This window comes from Anabrus simplex, chromosome 1, assembly GCF_040414725.1.
Source record: "Anabrus simplex isolate iqAnaSimp1 chromosome 1, ASM4041472v1, whole genome shotgun sequence".
NCBI lineage: Eukaryota > Metazoa > Arthropoda > Insecta > Orthoptera > Tettigoniidae > Anabrus > Anabrus simplex.
Window position 1 is genome coordinate 493,824,526 of NC_090265.1, and position 12,769 is coordinate 493,837,294.

Below are 12,769 nucleotides of genomic sequence, written 5' to 3' on the forward strand. Positions count from 1 at the left end.
TCCAATCAGTCCCCAGGCATCTGACAAAATATATAGGCGTACCTATAGAACTTAGACATGCATCCATTATCTGTCTTGCTACTGTTAGAATAAAAAAAAACACTTTTTAATAACTTACCAAGGATGCACATAGTTTTGGCTTCTTTATGACAAAACAGTCCATCTTCAAAAAAGTTCTTCTATGGCACAAAATGAGGAACTAACATGCAGCTCACAATCCTGTCACAGTCTTCCCAATGCTGCAACTTAAATACAGCACAATAGCACATCTCTCAACCATGGTACAACGCCAGGATCCCTAGGACATTTTTGTTTCCTGGAACCGATGTGTAAAATCTGACACGATGTTATAAGCTTGCAACTGTATCTGGCCGTGGTTCCCTTTATCTCGGTGGTCACGTTCTGGCACCCTACTGAGTAATCCCTTGCAAATTGCCCTTTTCCTCATCTCTTGACATTTGTCAACACATGGTTATATCCCCTCGTCGCCATAAGACCTATCTGTGTCGGTGTGACGTAAAGCCAATAGCAAAAAATATATATATATTCCCAATTCTGAGGCCTCTACAGGGAAATATCCCTGAGCATTACAATCCTAAGTGATTTCCTTTCATTCAAGCAGCACAAGTATGGATAATTATGTATGGCTCTACTGAGCTTTGCCAGTAGATTCCTTGTCGCTACGTTAATTTAACATTTCAGCGTAAGTTTTTCAGTTGTTCGTACCGTACATAAAACAATGGCTGATCCTTGCTCTAGTTTCAGGAAACTTTTTAGTGGGGGGTGACTTTTTAGTGGCCCCCCTTGGCTATGCCAGTGGTAATGAGTGAAAACTTGATTTTCTTAAATAGTTGGTATAGACTACTGTAACAACAAGCAATTAGTTTATCATAATAACATATAAGCCTATATATATTTTTTTACAATTTGCTTTGTCACACTGACAGAGAAGATACTAGGGCCTAGGAAAGTGGGACAAGAATTTAGACTGAAACCAAATGAGGAACTATACAAAAGGACTGAGAAAATCACAACATCCTTTAAAAAGAGAAGACTTTGCTTCTATGGACACATTAAAAGAATGCCAACAGAAAGAACAGTCAAGAGAATTCTGGAGTACATGGAGAGCAGGAAGAAGAGAGCAGGATGGTCATCAACAAAATTAAGGGATCCCGAGATTGAATGAGTAGAAAACGTACCGGCAACAATTGGTCGCAGGAATACAAAGCAGCCCATTCCGAAAGGATGAAGAAGTAATGGGCTGTTAGGAGGAAGAAGAACCGGAAATGAACAATACTTAACATGGTCCATAGTACACCTATCCGAAGACAAGAAGAATGTTATTTGCTTTACGTCCCACTAACTACTTTTATGCTTTTTGGAGACACCGAGGTGTTGGTATTTTGTCCCGCAGGAGTTCTTTATATGCTAGTAAATCCACCGACAAGAAGCTGACATATTTGAGCACCTTCAAATACCACCAGACTGAGCCAGGATTAAACCTGTCAATTTGGGGTCACAAGGCCAGCCCCTCAATTGTCTGAGCCAGTCAGCCTAGTGTACGGTAATTAGTCTATGAAAAACCATAAATTATAATTTGAATATTTAATAACTCTAATTCATTGACTTGGAAGGAACTCCTAGGATATGCATCTGACCAGCATAGGAATACTGTGCATGTACACTATTAGTGTTGCCAATATGAAAAGTTCATCGTTTGTGTGTGCTGAGTCGGGAAGTTCATAGGAGGGAATACACATCCCAAGTCAACAGTATTACTACGGTCCTACGGTAAATGAAAAATAGAAGCACGGATGTTAAATACACACAAATGTCGTATACGGCAAAACAAACAACACGGAAATGTTTTTAATTGCGTTGGTACAGTATACGTTCAAAAGACGTGCCACACATTGTTCATAGGATTTCTGAAGATTATTGTTCATGATGAATAAAGGTTGCTGTAAGGGCAGAAAATATTACGTTATTTTCTTGCATAAACGTGTGAACAGTACCATATTGAATTCTGTACAAGAAGAACAATGTCTATACGTGATTATGCAAATATGTAACCCATCAATGTAACCTATATTCTCTGTTATGGCTATTTGGCTGCATTAAATATATTAATTAATTAATAATTTAGGAATATTTGTAGGTGAGTCATCTATCTTGAAAACCAATTCTTTCAACATGCCGCATATGAAGGCATCTGAGGCTGTGAGATCCGGGGAGCAGGAAGGGTAAAGGAATGGAGCTCCACAAGAAATTAGGTGATCTCCAAAATACCTTTGCAAAAGAGTAAGCGACTCTCCCGCAGTGTGGGCTATAGCTCCAACTTGCTGCATCCATTGTCGCTGGAGCTAGCAGGACAAAAATGGTGCAAATTCTGCACGAATGGGGTACTGTAATAATAAGGTCTCTGTAGACTATCTGGTCCACTGTTTTTGGATTCTGTGCAGTATCTTTGATAAAAGAAGATTCAATATTCATCATAGGCTATGCTTTGGGGACTCGGCTCATTCTGACGCCCCACTACGTGTGACTGGAAATCTTTCAAGCACTTTAAACTTTCTTCTAATAATATCACAGTGATAATTCATTATTGTTTATAAAATTTAACTATTTAATTTCAATTTTAAAAAGTAAATAAATTAACATTAAAATGTTATTTCATTATAGAACTGTAATAATTTATATCTAAAGTCATCTTAACATGTTTACAACTTTTGGTTCCCATAATGTTACAAATAAGCACACTCAAAGTAAATGTTTACTGTAAAATGCTAAAGCTGTTCACCATATCAAGAAATGAAGCTGGTGCGAGTGTTACTATTTTTTCGTTTTTTTATAAAAAATATAAAAAGATCTTTTGCCACTACTTGCACCAGCATGTAATTGTAATTGTGGAAGTGTAGAGTGTTGAATGTGAGAAAAGGAACGTTAAGGACAACACAAACACTCAGTCCCCGACAGGTGGACGCGTTGCCCCCTACACCGCGGGGCCAGACGGGTGTTACTACGATTAAAGACTAGAGTAAAAATAGGAAAGAGATAAAAACTCATACAATGATGGTTTTAAAAGAAGAGAAAATATAAAACATTGACAAAGCCTAAATCTGAACTGCTAGATCATGCTTTTTGCAGGAAAGGAAAAAGGAACTCCATTGTCTATCTCCATTATTTAAAAACATTGAATAAAACATTGGGAGGTAAAAATGATACTTGTGTTGTGAGCAAAAGCAGGTTGCATCGATGGGAAAAAAAAATCATGGAATTCAAAATGTGGTGATTTCAGGTGGGAAGTTATCAGCTGATCATCTATCTTCAAGCACATTTGTTTCACAGTTTAAAAAAAATTGTTAAAGAATATGCCATAACATCCAATAACACCCCATTCTGATGAATCGGGCTGAACTATAAAATATAAGATATTTCTACAAAGAACTCGTGCCGCACTAAACACCATGAAATGACCAGAACTTGCAAAGGAGAGAGTGACTTTTGCTACTTACAGCAATGCTAACAGTAAGTCATTAACTGCTGCTCTTTATAATGAAAAACACCGAGGGCATTCAGGAATATCAATTTGTCATTCCTGCCAACATATTATTGCCATCAAAAATAGGCCTGGATGAACTATAGTTCTCTGAAAATGTTTGCCTGCAACTAAACAACATTTGAAGACAAAACAACTTCCTCTACATGCTTTTTTAGTGTTAGCCAATCTGCCATCTCATCCATCTTTACAAATGCGAATAATTTAGATACCGGTACCTGTTCTTATTGTTTGCTCGTGAAAAATGCCAGAAAATATGTGTCAAATGCATATAACTAGAGACGGGAATTTGCCTACTTTATTCCTGTGTTCAGAAACATAGGCTTTTAAGATATAAATCCATTTTAGGGTCTTTTTAGCTATATTTTGTTGGTTTTATTGTGCCTATAAATGCCTATTTCAGGGGTTAGTGCCTGTTTGGAGTATAAATGCCTATTTGATGCCTTTTGACTATATTTTTTTAAGCTGATTTTCTTCCAGTGTATTATATTGTAGCTAGTGTGCTCGACAGAATTATCTTCTATTTTTTTCAATATCTGTTTACCCCACGAACAAAAATGGGAATTATCAGAAGTCACCAGAAATAGTTCCAGGGAAATTTCCATCAGGAGAAACAAGGAACAATTTGACCTCGAAGACTTCAACCCCTCCAACCTCCTAAGTACCTAAAGGCTAGTACACACCTAGCGACAAAGTCGCGGGACATTGTATGGGAACAGTTGCTCGACACTGTCCCTCGACTGTTGCGATACAATGCCCCGCGTCCACATCTATAGAGCCAGTTGCACCAAAGGAATCGTGTTAAATGGCGCAAGAAATTACTTTATGTGCTTTTAATGTTGTGAATCTTTTTCTCCATCTCGTGAATGGACATAGTGAACTTTTTAGCCAGAGACTCCATTGCTTCCCTCCTTTTGTCTCTGTTTTTATACTTGGTAGACATAACATCCCAAAGACAAAGGAGGGTGTGTAAATCCTCAATGATTTTTAGAGTAGTTTCCATCGCAAAACAACAGAACACGAATCAACACCAACATGTGGCGGCTATCTGCACACTGGCATCGGCGTGTCCCGAAACTTTGTCTCGCGACACGTCCAGACTACATCATGTTGCGCAACATTTGTATCATGTGTCCCATTTCGAATGGCAGACCTGCGACATGCAACTTTTGTATTGCGACAGTCCCAAACACGGAAAAAATGTCGCAGGACATCCCTGGAACTTGTCGCAATACACATGTTCCGCAACTTTGTGTGTACTAGCCTTAAGACATATGCGAGAACCAGTCAACGTCAAACTATGTTGCACTACCCATATGCCCTGTACTTCCCTTTCGATGTGAACTCTTGTACACGTACGCTTTATGTTCAGAACGCGTTGTGATTTACTGTGAAGTAGAAGAAGAAAAAGAAGTGTGTTTGCGGCAATGCCCAAAGAAAAATTGTCGAAGTCGTACTGGCTGAAGCAGTGGATCACAGGGGATCCCAAGTTTGTTCCTTTTATCTTTTTTTATGATTGAGAACTATGATCGCATTTCATTGTAGCATATATAGGCCTATTCATTTATGTATTGTGGCAAGTTGTTTTGTTGCAATGCTGTATTAGTCGTGAACTTTCAATTATTCTTTTATATTGCTAAAATGTAAATCACTGAACGAGGAGGTAGAACGCCGGTGGTCTCTTATCACAGAATGGATGAAATTTAAATCGGTATTTTGAACTGTGATTCATTTCCTGTGAAAATAGAGATTTACAACTGAAATGCAATTTTTAAAAATTGTGAACTGAGCTCGATAACTGCAGTCGTTTAAATGTGGCCAGTATCCAGTATTTGGGAGATAGTGGGTTCGAACCACACTGTCGGCAGCCCTGAAGATGGTTTTCCGTGGTTTCCCATTTTCACACCAGGTAAATGCTGGGGCTGTACCTTAATTAAGGCCACGGCCGCTTCCTAACCACTCCTAGCCCTTTCCTATCCCATTGTCGCCATAAGACCTATCTGTGTCGGTGCGACGTAAAGCAACTTGCAAAAACAAAAAACGTGAATTCTATTACACTGTTGCTAAGCCTTCGCAAAACACAGGTTGCAGACCTAATGTAGCCTGGCTAGGACGATGCCACAGCGCGTTTTACAAGGTTGCCAAGACTATCTTTACCAACAACACCAGGCCAGTGAAAAGACCGTTGGTCTGGATTGGTGTGAAATCCGGTTAGTAACCGTTGTGCATGGCGGGGGGGAGGGGGAAGCAAAGAGAGTCTGAGGGATGTAAGCTCTCAGGTTAACAAGCCTCTAGCATCCCTTGAAGTGTCTTACTAAATTGTGACAAACAGAAGGTTATGGGCGAATGCCACAACAATTTCAAATTAACTTACGCGGTTTTCAACCTTCAACGAGGGTGGCTGCCTTGTGGGCACACATGATGCACGATCTATTGCAGGCAATGGAAAATAGTCTTCATGATAGCTGACCTGGCTGACCAAGGCTGACGAATAGAAACAAATAAAATGTTTACATATTCAGGATTTATAGTGCCTCCGTTTTCATTCTTCTTCTTCTTGTTTCCGAATTTGGCCACCTATGGACTGCATTGAACCTAAGTCTTCTTCTTCTTCTTCTTCTTCTTCTTCTTCTTCTTCTTCTTCTTCTTCTTCTTCTTCTTCTTCTTCTTCTTCTCCCAGAACTTCTTCATCTTTCACTTCTAATCTTCCGTTCTTTCTCAGATATGACCAATTTGGGTCTACATTTTGGTGGTTTCTCCTGGAATAATTTGATGCTGTACACATACATACAAACATACATACATACATACATACATACATACATACATTATCATTATAGACTGTTATGCCTTTCAGCGTTCAGTCTGCAAGCCTCTGTGAATTTACTAAACGTCGCCACAATCCTCAATTTGCAACTAGTGTTGTGGCCTCATTTAGTTCTATACCTCTTATCTTTAAATCGTTAGAAACCGAGTCTAACCATCGTTGGCTTGGTCTACCTCTACTTCTCTTACCCTCCATAATAGAGTCCATTATTCTCCTAGGTAACCTATCCTCCTCCATTCGCCTCACATGACCCCACCACCGAAGCCGGTTTATGCGTACAGCTTCATCCATCGAGTTCATTCCTAAATTAGCCTTTATCTCCTCGTTCCGAATACCCTCCTGCCATTGTTCCCACCTGTTTGTACCAGCAATCATTCTTGCTACTTTCATGTCTGTTACTTCTAACTTATGAATAAGATATCCTGAGTCCACCCAGCTTTCGCTCCCGTAAAGCAAAGTTGGTCTGAAAACAGACCGATGTAAAGATAGTTTCGTCTGGGAGCTGACTTCCTTCTTACAGAATACTGTTGATCGCAGCTGCGAGCTCACTGCATTAGCTTTACGACACCTTGATTCAATCTCATTTACTATATTACCATCCTGGGAGAACACACAACCTAAATACTTGAAATTATCTACCTGTTCTAGCTTTGTATCACCAATCTGACATTCAATTCTGTTGAATTTCTTACCTACTGACATCAATTTAGTCTTCGAGAGGCTAATTTTCATACCATACTCATTGCACCTATTTTCAAGTTCCAAGATATTAGACTATAGGCTTTCGGCACAATCTGCCATTAAGACCAAGTCGTCAGCATAGGCCAAACTCCTTACTACATTTCCACCTAACTGAATCACTCCCTGCCATTTTATACCTTTCAGCAAATGATCCATGTAAACTACAAACAGCAAAGGTGAAAGATTACAGCCTTGTCTAACCCCTGTAGGTAGGCCTACCCTGAACCAAGAACTCATTCTACCATCAATTCTCACTAAAGCCCAATTATCAACATAAATGCCTTTGATTGCTTTTAATAATCTGCCTTTAATTCCATAGTCCCCCAGTATGGCGAACATCTTTTCCCTCGGTACCCTGTCATATGCCTTCTCTAGATCTACGAAACATAAACACAACTGCCTATTCCTCTCGTAGCATTTTTCAATTACCTGGCGCATACTGAAAATCTGATCCTGACAGCCTCTCTGTGGTCTGAAACCGCACTGGTTTTCATGCAACTTCCTCTCAACGACTGATCGCACCCTCCATTCCAAGATGCCGGTGAATACTTTGCCTGGTATACTAATCAATGAGATACCTCGATAGTTGTAGCAATCCTTCCTGTTCCCTTGCTTATAGATAGGTGCAATTACTGCTTTTGCCCAATCTGAAGGTACCTTACCAACACTCCATGCTAATTTTACTACTCTATGAAGCCATTTCATCCCTGCCTTCCCACTATACTTCATCATTTCAGGTCTAATTTCATCTATTCCTGCTGCCTTATGACAATGGAGTTTATTTACCATCCTTTCCACTTCCTCAAGCATAATTTCACCGTCATCATTTTCCTCCTCCCCATGAGCTTGGCTGTTCACAACACCACCAGGATGATTTCCTTTTACATTGAGAAGATGTTCAAAATATTCCCTCCACCTCTCCAGTGATTCCCTGGGATCTGTTATGAGTTCACCTGAATTACTCAAAACACTGTTCATTTCCTTTTTCCCTCTCTTCCTAAGATTCTTTATTACTGTCCAGAAAGGTTTCCCTGCTGCTTGACCTAGCCTTTCCAGGTTGTTACCAAAATCTTCCCACGACTTCTTTTTGGATTCAACAACTATTTGTTTCGCTCTGTTTCTTTCATCTACATACAACTCCCTGTCTGCCTCAGCCCTTATTTGGAGCCATTTCTGATAAGCCTTCTTTTTACGTTTACAAGCTGCTCTCACTTCATCATTCCACCAAGATGTTCGCCTTTTCCCATCTTTACACACAGTTGTTCCCAGGCATTCCCTTGCTGTTTCTACTACAGCATCCCTGTATGCCACCCATTCACTTTCTATATCCTGAACCTGCTTACTGTCTGCTGTTTGAAACTTCTCACTATCCATGTACTTCCGTCTAATTTCCTCGTCCTGGAGATTTTCTACCCTTATTCGTTCACAGACAGATTTCACTTTCTCTACCTTAGGCCTCGAGATACTTAGTTCACTACAGATCAGATAGTGGTCTGTATCATCGAAAAATCCCCGGAAAACTCGTACATTCCTAACAGATTTCCTGAATTCGAAGTCTGTTAAGATATAGTCTATTATGGATCTGGTACCCCTAGCCTCCCATGTGTAGCGGTGAATAGCCTTATGCTTGAAGAATGTATTTGTAACAGCTAAACCCATACTAGCACAGAAGTCCAGCAAACACTTCCCATTCCCATTAGCTTCCATATCTTCCCCACATTTACCAATCACCCTTTCGTATCCTTCAGTTCTATTCCCAACTCTCGCATTGAAATCGCCCATTAGCACTATTCTATCCTTGCTGTTGACCCTGACCACGATGTCGCTCAAAGCTTCATAAAACTTGTCAACTTCATCCTCATCTGCACCCTCACATGGTGAATACACGGACACAATTCTAGTCCTAATTCCTCCAACTGACAAATCTACCCACATCATTCGCTCATTTACGTGCCTAACAGAAACTATGTTGCGTGCAATGGTATTCCTGATAAAGAGCCCTACCCCAGACTCTGCTCTTCCCTTTCTAACACCCGTCAAGTACACTTTATAATCTCCTATCTCTTCCTCGTTATCTCCCCTTACCCGAATATCACTTACTCCTAGCACATCCAGATGCATCCTCTTTGCTGACTCAGCCAGTTCTACCTTCTTTCTTCCATAAGCGCCATTAATATTGATAGCTCCCCATCGAATTCCATTTCGTTCGCCAAGTTGTTTCCAAGGAGTCCCTCGCCTGTCAAATGGGAGTGGGACTCCGTTACTCCCATAGGTCCGAGGCTTGCTTAAAATGTTCTGAGCTCGGTCGATTCATGAAGCAGGATGCTACCCTACTTGCACATAGTCCAAGTGAGGATCTCTCCTCTAACGGGTTATGGACCACCGGTGGATTGTATAGTCCTAGCCAATTGAGCACAAGGAGGGCCATGACTCAGAATATGTCCGAGATGCCCACTCCCATTCCATAGCAACTGGTACCCCGACTCTCAGGACCACTTACTAAGCCACTCAGCCGTTGCCCATGGTTCACGAACTTGGATGTGACTACAGTAACCCACAAACGGCTTCTAAATTCTTTCTGTTGTGAATCATATCCAATGTAAGTCCACTTTCTATTGCATCTCTTTTTACCTCTTCTACCCACTTCATCGAAGACTTCAGTCCAATGATGTACTTGAATATTTTCTTAGCCGTTTCTCATCCATTGTATTGATTCCAGGCCAGGTCAGGGTTCTTTTACCTGGACCTGAAGGCTGGTTCAAGGTCCACTCAGTCTACGTGATTAGAATTGAGGAGCTATCTGACGGTGAGATAGCGGCCCCAGTCTAGAAAGCCAAGAATGATCTGCAGGCCTTTGGGCTGAGCAGTGGTCACTTGGTAGGCCAAGGCCCTTCAAGGGCTGTAGTGCCAAGGGTTTTGTTTGTTTGGGGGGATTTTTACTTACTACGCAAGTGGTGCAGCAATAATTCTGATTTACTGGAGAACCTTTCATGTGAACTCCGAGAATCTCAATTTCCATTTCGCCTCGGTTGTCAATTATTTAATCAATATTATTTCATCCTTTGGGCCTCATTAGCCCTGTTGTTGTTTTCTTCAGCAAGTTGCTGCAGGCATTGCGTAGCAAGAATGGGAGCGCTTGCCATGGTATAAATGCTTTTTTTTTCCAGTTGATATTCTTGAAGTGATTAAGTTGGATTTCTACTCCACAACATTACAATCTCTGTGGACGACTAATTTCTACCGGTACATTATTAGCAATGTCAGCTGTAAATGTTATAGGATGTGTCATGAATTGAACAAAAGTCCTTTTGGTTTGTTAGCTCAACTATTAGCAGTGAGGTTTCATTGCTAGATTTTGCAGTGAGTCAAACACAACTCTTGTCTTAGTCGTTGCTTGTAAATTCCTTTTATAGTAATTGAGTGTGTTATTAAATTATAAGTATTTTTTTCATGCCTATTTTGTTGCCTATTTTACATGTTAGTGCCTATTTTGGCTAATTTAAGAGCCCATATGCCTGCCTATTTTAACTGTTTTTAATGCCTATAATTCTCATCTCTACATATAACCTTTGGTACCTACAAATGTATTATTATGATTATTATTATTATTATTATTATTATTATTATTATTATTATTATTATTATTATTATTATTATTATTATTATTATTATTATTAATGTTTTATGTTCAAGGATCATTAGTGCTGTAGACATGCCAATTTGGTGATTATTGCCTAATTAATGGGGAAGAAGTATCACTAAGCATGTAGTCCCTTGCTGAAGTCACAAGAAACATTTTACAATCACAATGGTGATTCAGATTCGAGACATTGACATATGTGGCTCAATGAATATTGGGAAGTAGCAGGCAGAATTCAGATCATTATCTTAAACTCAGATTAATACTTCTACATCCAATTCAAAGTATGTTGTATACAGAGGGGAAATGTCTAAAACTGTCTTAGAAAATGCACATTATCAAATTCTTTTTTACCAACAATAAAATATCCTTCTGTCTCAGTTTCAACTAACTTTTCATCTTTCCAATGACTCTTAATGCAGCCAATGTTCTGTATGTCTTGTAATTTCGAAAGTTAACAAAAAATGTGTTATGTGTGTAGTGGAGGGCTCAGCAACCTCCTCTTCTACTGTGCCCTGCCTTCCACGCATCCTGCACTGCATGGAGAACCAGTCCGTGTTTTATTGCGGTTGTATGGTCAGATCCATGGCGAACGAGCACTTGAAGGCCTCATTACTGAGTCTGTCATCTTCACACTACTGTCTGAGAGTCAGAGGGGCCCACGTCTATTTGGAGTGTTTCCAGGTGGACGCATCGAGGAGTACATCCCGGTACGTTTTAGGTGCATGACTTATTGGCATACATAGTACTCATAATTTTGAAATAACTATGACAAACATTGTATCTATTCTTAATTTTTCTAATTTAATTCAACAGCACTTTTTACATGATTTCTATTTGCATAACTGAAACCTGGTGCCCATGATTGTTAAAGCATCAAGTCATAATGATCTGACTCTGTGTTTAGCCAGTTAAAATTCCATGCATCTATTTCCTTTTATGAACTTGTTTTTGTCAGTTTCTCACTTTCATACAATATCTTTGGTACATCATATTATCACACTCTTATAGAGGTGACTTTGTATCATATAAGAGTTCCAGGGCAATGTACGGTCAGTAAATAACATGAGAAAACCACAGAGCCCTCTATTGGTTAACATCCCTACAGCCGTCAAATCTCATCTCATCTCATCTCTCATCTCTCATCTCTCATCTCTCATCATCTCTCATTCTCATATCATCTCATCTCATTATTTGCAAATCAGGTGTCTACCTTGGTGGCAAATGGTACACTAAAATACATTATTGTCAAGCACTAAATATTAAATTAACAAGAGAAGAAAATTTTCCTATAATACAGTATTATACAATTTACACTAACAATTTTTTCTATTAAACGCACAGCTCATCCTTAATAAATTTTTATTGTTTACAAAATTCTACTTATAATATCTCCTGTACTACTTACAAATATAGTCAACTGATATAGGCCTACAGTATGTGGAATTACTTCAAATGATACTATACAACTGGTATAAGATTGAATTTTACATTGCATTTATTTATTTTATTTTATTTTTTACCCATTCTGGAACCTAAGTAGCATAACGACCTGCTGCGTCTTAACCAGAGCCACTTTTGCCACCACTTTTCAGAGTTCCTGAAGGGTCTTCACAGCTACCATAGCGGTCCCAGGGCCCTCGAAGTCCCCACTGTACTTAACCCCTACAGGCAGTCCCCTACTTTGACTGTCCAAACTCCTTAGACCAGGGGATGGAATTAATTTATTCACACACATTTTTTTATTTACAATAACCTGCACTGGTCGAATGCCCTCTAACACTTCATTTATTTTCTCTGTTGCTGTTTATTCTCTTCTTGAATATCTGTACAGATTTTGGAAAAGGATCAAACACTACCCTTGGTAAACTGTTCCACTCCTTCACACCCTTCCCAATGAATTAAAATTTACCCCAATCGCTTCTGCTAAAATTCCTTCTAATTTTATATTTGTGGTCTGTCCTGCCGATATAATTATTTTCCAACTGAAGCCTCTCACGGA

General features: G+C 39.5%; 1 protein-coding gene across 1 annotated transcript in view; it reads left to right on the plus strand.

The window, feature by feature from the left end:
- LOC136867642 (choline/ethanolamine kinase) overlaps nucleotides 1-12,769 on the plus strand; it is a 157,033-nt gene that overhangs the window by 62,616 nt on the left and 81,648 nt on the right. Inside the window, exon 2 of the mRNA XM_067144719.2 lies at nucleotides 11,249-11,477. Within this exon, the coding sequence (XP_067000820.2) occupies nucleotides 11,249-11,477 (229 nt within the window). The remainder of the gene's footprint in view (nucleotides 1-11,248; nucleotides 11,478-12,769) is intronic.